Source organism: Zingiber officinale, chromosome 2A, assembly GCF_018446385.1.
Source record: "Zingiber officinale cultivar Zhangliang chromosome 2A, Zo_v1.1, whole genome shotgun sequence".
NCBI classification, from domain to species: domain Eukaryota; kingdom Viridiplantae; phylum Streptophyta; class Magnoliopsida; order Zingiberales; family Zingiberaceae; genus Zingiber; species Zingiber officinale.
This window is the reverse complement of record NC_055988.1, coordinates 4,214,859-4,221,363: the sequence shown is the minus strand read 5'-3', so window position 1 is coordinate 4,221,363 and position 6,505 is coordinate 4,214,859. Positions and strand designations below refer to the sequence as shown.

The 6,505-nt window shown below is 50.6% G+C and overlaps 1 protein-coding gene across 1 annotated transcript; it reads left to right on the top strand.

Annotated features, from left to right (window-relative positions):
- Positions 1-392: 392 nt before the first annotated feature.
- Positions 393-1,340, top strand: LOC122040395. The gene has a single exon (XM_042599710.1). The coding sequence runs from the start codon at positions 393-395 to the stop codon at positions 1,338-1,340; it is 948 nt and encodes a 315-aa protein (XP_042455644.1).
- Positions 1,341-6,505: the final 5,165 nt, after the last annotated feature.

The following is a 6,505-nucleotide window of genomic DNA, read 5'->3' as shown; positions in this document are numbered from 1 at the left end:
CCTAAATCATGTCACCAATAGATATCTAGATCAATTTCAGATATCCCAAGTACAATCCGGATGGTTCCGCACGCATAAATTCGCAACATATCAAAATATATATGATATTTTTTTTAATTTTTTTAAGCTCCCTTGCATGAATAAAATTTTGTAAAAAACAAAATTTAGGTATGTATGGGGTGCATGGGATAAAATCTATACGATCCGACCGATTTAATGACCCCAAATTTATTTCAATTCCAAAACTATGGGACAAAGTAAACGTTGTAATTTTCGTAGAAAAATCAAAGATATACAGCCCCCGGCACAACTTTTCCAGCGAACCAAAGTTTGGGCGAAAGATCTACCGCCGCCGTTAGGTCGAGCAGTTTGTTTACAGAGCAAAATCAGCAATGTTTCGACGTCTCTCCGCCGCCGTCCACCGTCAACTTCAGGTGACTGCCACTCTCGGCCATCGTCGGACCGCCGCCGCCGCCTCCTCTCGTTCACACTTTCTGGGTTTTGTCAGACCCTACTCTTTCTCCTCCGTCGCCGCCGACGATCCCTCATCCCTAATCGCCTCCTCCCTCACGAGATCGTGCGGGATCTCCGACCATGCCGCCCTCTCCATCTCCAAGAAAGTCCAGCCCGACGCCCTCGACAAAGCGCTCTCGGTGCTCGCCGTCCTCAAGGACTACGGCTTCGAAGAAGCTCATCTCGTCCGCCTCGTCAACCTCTATCCTCGTTCCCTCTTGATGGACGTCGATAAGACCTTGAAGCCCAAGCTGGAGTTCTATTGCGGGATCAGCCTCGTCGGAACCGCCCTCCCGGAGGTCCTGTCAGCGAGACCCCGGCTGCTGACGGGCAGCTTGGAGAAGCGATTGATCCCCAACGTTGAGTTCCTCAAATCGATTTTGAAAACGAATGAGAACCTCGTGGATGCCCTAAAATACTCGCCTTGGTTGTTCGCCTTCGACACCAGAACTGCCGTTCTTCCCAAGGTCGATGCTCTGCGCGCATATGGCGTGCCCGATGATGTAATCTTAGTGCTTTTGACCCGTTGCGGCTACGCTTTGGTGGCAGATACAGATCGATTCAATGATGCCTTTGACGCGGTAAAGAAGATGGGTATCTGTTCGAAGAAATCCACATTCGCCCATGCCCTCGGGGTGCTCGCTATATTCCCCAAGAAGAAGTGGTTGGAGAAAATGGAGAACTTGAGGGAATTAGGGTGGTCGCAGAATCATATCTTGGAGGCATTTGCAAAGTTTCCTTACATTGTGCGGGCATCGACTGAGAAGATAAGGAAGACTGCCAAGTTTGTGGAAGAGAAGCTGGGATGGACACGGAGCACACAGTGAAGAATCCGTTCGTCCTGTCGTTGAGCCTGGAGAAGAGGTTGATGCCCAGGTATGCCGTCCTGAGCATTCTAGTGCACATGGGATTGATCAAGCCTTGCTTCATATGGAGTCATTTCAAGATTTCGGACAAGAACTTCCTGGTGCGATTTGTGACCAAGTATCAGGAGAAAGCTCCAGAGATAGTTGAAGCTTATCAAAACTGAAATCGGATATATGACTAGACAAATCTGCTAACAAGCAAACTCTTATGTAAGACAAGGTTTGCCTCTTACACCATCCATTGAGATGATCTGAATTGTTCAGTTGTTGCCTTCATCTTCGCTAGATTTTGTTGCGTTAACTTAAACTCAGTTTAGGGCATGTAGCTTGTTGCTTAGAGTATGATTGAGATGAATACTCATATTAAGCTTTTAAAAGTTGATTTTTGATTGATCTAGTTGGCCCTATAAGACTCAAATTATGTTGTTGATTTTCCTTTTGTGGGAGTGATATTAGTTAATAGTGTCTTTACTAATTTTAATTGTTTTATCCTCTATTGATTCTGAGAGTGTGACTATGTGGGATGGAATGAAGAAAATCATTTCACTGAAAGATCTGATCAGTGATCTTAGCGTTCCTTGGGCACTCACTCATCCACTGTTTCTAGGATAGTGGAGTGAAAATGAACTTAACCAAGGAACAATGTTTTACTTTAAGGACTAAGTACATTTTCTTAAGGTTCTATTATGGTTGTGATATTTATTAATCCCATGGGGGATAGGAGAAAAAGATGATAATTTTGCTTGAAACGCATGTGAGCTACATGAAGCTACAACCTTAAAGTTTACGAGAAACAAATAGAGTTTGATAGTATTTCAAATGCGAGCCAATTTGCTTAGACTGAATTTGCGACCTTAGCAATAAAATGCTATAGAAAACATGTTCAGTCGTTAGACATAGTGACTTAGTGTGTCTCATGCTATCAAACCTTAGCAATAAAAGGTTTTGGGGGAATAATTCATTAAAATATCTCTAATATTTCGAGTCTTGATTATGTTCCTAAAGTTTTTACGGAGCCATTTATGTCCCTCATGTTTTACAAAGTATCTCAAATTTATCACCACTGTCAATTCTTCTGTTTTCTCTAATAGAATCTTTCACGTGAGATACGCATGATCATTTTCAGTGCCCAACTTGCTCGCTCGCTCACATCAGGGTCAAGGAGGGAGGCGAAGGCAGAGTTCTTGCGGCCGGCAACAAGCTCGAGGAGGAGCGGCCGAAGTTGAAAACATCGGCCTTGACAGAGAGGGCGTTGTTCGTGACAAACTCAGGGGCCATGTAGCAGTTGGCGCCGGCGACACGGGTATGGAAGTGGGTATGGTCCTCTGGGAACTGACGTGCCATGCTGAAGTCGATGATCTTGGGTTGGATCCACAACTAACCTCGGCTCGGGCGTGCGGAGGAGAAGTGGCGTGTGGGGGCGGTGGGAGGCGGTGCCCAGTGAGTGGATCCGTGATGGGGAGTAGCCTCTGGCCAAATTGCCGGCCGCGCCATGATGTTCCACGTCGTCAGGAGGCGGAACCTCGGCGCCTAAGACCTCGGTGAAAGCTGCCACGAAGTCATTCTTATAGGGAAAGTAATCAGAAAGAAGGCACTCAACACGAACTTACCTAAGGAGCGCGGTGTGTCGGAGGTAGAGTGGCTCAGCCTGAAAAAAGAAAGTAGGTCTTCAGACAGCAATCTCGTCAGATTCAAACGCCAATCCTCCATTCGAGTAGCGGCCGCAGCATAGGGGAGATCCATGTGGAATTCGTCCAGCGTCGGAGTCAGAGGCAGCTCAGGTTGTCAATGCATGGGTCAGTCTGTTTCCTCTGGAAATCATAGAAAAAAGAACTTTTTCTTCCAGTTAGCGCTAGGAGGAGGGAGAAGAGAAAAGAAAGCAGTTTGGCTACGGGCTCAGAAATCAAAAAGACCATCGGCGCGCCGAGCAAGAGTGAAGAAGCAATGAAAAAGGGGGGCTGACCAGGACACCTCACAAACTTCGCAGAGTATCACGAAGCCACATAGAATCTTTATGGAATTGGGAGTTAGCTGACCTAGGGGAATTCCAAAGTAACGACACACTCCAGACAAAAAAGGATGAGGGGCAGACGAAGGCCAGATACGAATTGTTCGGTAAAGAAAGTACACGAACCAGGCGGAGGGTCGAAATACAAGTTCACGCCAGTAGGAATGATGGGGCAAAACCTAGTGGGGATTTCGTAAGTGTACCGTAGGTCATCCCAATCCAACTCAGCGAAAGTTGAAGCGCCTGGGAAGTGTCCCGCCAACAAGGAAATCCAAGAGGGAGAGGCCATCGCAAGGGAGATTCTCTAAGGAGGTAGAAGGAACAAATGAAGAGAGGGGGCTGGAGAAAAAAGAAGGAGTGCGGCGTGATCTCGGAGAAAGTCAGTCGGCGGCGGCGGCGTTTGAATACTCCGCGGAGATGGCGAAGCATAACAGGAGGGAAGGAAGGAGAGGATACTTATAGGTATGGTGGAGGAAGGATATTCTCGTACGTCAACAACGGATGGTGGATACAAGGGCGGAAATAGACAAGGAGCGCTCTGCGATGGGCCTCGGGAGTATAACCAGGGGGCATTATGGGAAAGTCATGGGCGCGAGATACGAAGCGTCCCCTAGCGAAGTCGCTCCAAACAAGACAAAAGTGCAAGGAAGGGCCATCAAGAAGACGAGTGGAGCAGGTCAGCAGGTTTCAGAGACATGAGAGGTAAAAGTTGGCTCTGGTCGGGCTAAGTATAGTATAAAAGACGGCTATCGGAGGAAGAACTGCGTAGTCGAACAAAGCGTGCAGAGTAAGCAAGGGCAAACAGATTAGCGGAGATCTAACAAGGCCAAAGGCGACCTACTAAAGAAAGAAACAAGCTAAGGATGTATAAAGGGGAAGCGAGATAATTTTCCGAAGTTCAAAACGACCATACCAATAATTACAAGCACAGAAGGTTCGGCACCAACACATAGAAGGAGAATATGGTAGTGCATCACTCATCATACTACATCCGGGGGAGAAGGTACTGAGTCAACGGAAGCCGAAGGAAGGAGCCCGGGGTCGGCTGGTGTTGTGTCGGGAGATGCAGGATCAACAGACATGTTAGATGCAGCAACGGGAGGGGCCTGGGCAGAGATATCCCCGAGAGCTGGATCGGCCGCAGGTGGAGAAGCCTCCAAGAGGAAAAGTCCCTCATCCGCTTCAAAAGAAGGGAAGGTGTCCTACGGCAATTCTCTGGTCAGGCGAGCTGTGTCCAAGAACGTGGCGGGAGGTGCCGAGCGTAGGAAACCCTGCTCAAAGGCTTGTCTGACCCCACCAGCGGCCCCATGACAGAGCAACAAGACAATCCAGCGTCCCAGCTTATGGAGAAAGAAGGAAGAGCGAACGTAGGCCAGTCTGTACGCCTTTAGCCGCTCTGATTCGCCAGCCCGGTACACCTCCAAACTGTTCCGATTCTCCTCAACTTCGACGCGGGCCAAGGACAAATCGCTCTGGCCCTGAGACACCGCTTCCTGGGCCTTCGATAACTCTGCTTGTAGGGATTGGAGGGTGGCTTGGCACACTTCCCATTGAGTCCGCATAGTTGTTTCCCGGCCAGCGGCAGCACTAGCCAGGACCTGGGCATCGGCCAAACCCATCTGCAAGAGCTCTTGACCTTGCCGTAGCAGCGTCAGCTCCTCCGATTGGGAGAGCAGCTCTGCCTCTTTGGCTTTCAGTTCAGAAATTGTCGCTTGATGCCGAGCCGCTTCAGAAGCCCAGGAAGACTCACTCGCCTTCAAAGCCGCCTCCAACTGTTGAAGTTTATCGAAGGCAGCATGGGAAATAACCCGAGCAGAGGCCGTCGACTCCCCGGCGGCGCGCAGATAAGCATCCAAGCTTCCTAGAGAAGGCTCGGGAGGAGCGGAGGAGGCCTCGGCCGCACGTTGCACGACGCTCAGACTCGCGGAGCAGGTCTGTAAATAGCCGGAAGAAGAGAAAAGGGGTTACAAAGATACACGGACGCCAGGAAAAAGAAGAGAAAAAGCTTACCGCCACCAGAGAACGAGCAATTTGATCAAACTCCCTCATGGGGGAACGACTCTCCCAGAACTGGTCACTGGCTAATTGCCAGGAGATGGCCAGGTCCCCATAGAAATCAACCCTGCCGAAGATGGACGACGAATCGGCAGCGGGCGTGTAGGCCGGATCGATCTCCGAAGGGAGCCGCCATGACGCTTCAAAGGCTGGGTCTATAGAGGGCAGGTTCGGAAGCGGCATGGCTGAGCTCGGAGGCGCGATGAGAGGAGACGCGGAGGGCATCGGTAAGCTCAGGGGCTGATCGTCAGGGGACAAGGGCGGAACAGGCAATGTACTCTGAATAGGCAGTGGAGCGGGCAGGTCCGAGGGCTGGTCTGTCACCTCCGGATCGGAGGCCTTCTCCCGGGCCAAGCTTGTCTCCTGGGGCAAGCTCATGTCCGAGGACCTGGTGGGAGAAGAGATGCTCAATACGCGTTGACGGCGAGTAGGTGGAGGAGAAGTTGCAGTGACTGGGGCCGTCCGTTTGCCCTTGCGTGTCAGGCGCAGCTTCATAGTCGGAGGAAGAGAAGTCACTTGTTCTGCAGGCGATGGCTCGGCCGTAGGTTGGTCAGAGGTGCAAGGCAGGGCTGAGTCCGCTGGATTAAGTGCAGGTGGCTCAACAAGCATCGGAGCCTCCTCCGCATCAGAAGGCCGGGGTTCCGAAAGTTGCGGCCCGGCGGCGACGGCGGGAGCAGAAGGTAGACCCTGTGTTAGCTCCTCATTCAGAGCTTGTAGAACGGCCACCGCGGGTGTCTCTTGACTGGCGAAGGAACGGAGGATTGCGGCCACTGCAAAAATAAGAAAAAAAAAGCACCTCAGTTAGCGAAGAGCAGTATACAAAAAGATAATGACTTACCGAAAGGAGCTCCAATTTCGGTAGGGACAGGACTAAGGCCAAAAACATGCAGGATGCCTTCCAGCATCAGCACAGACAGGCGAACAACGACACCTTTCAGCTTAGCCATAGCAGCGGAGCAGGCAGGTTCATGGACATGCGAAGGGAAGTCCGAAGCGAGGAGGGGGCGCCATTGGGAAGGCCCGGCTAAGGGGACGGGAGGCTTGAGGAAGAAAAAGCGAGACC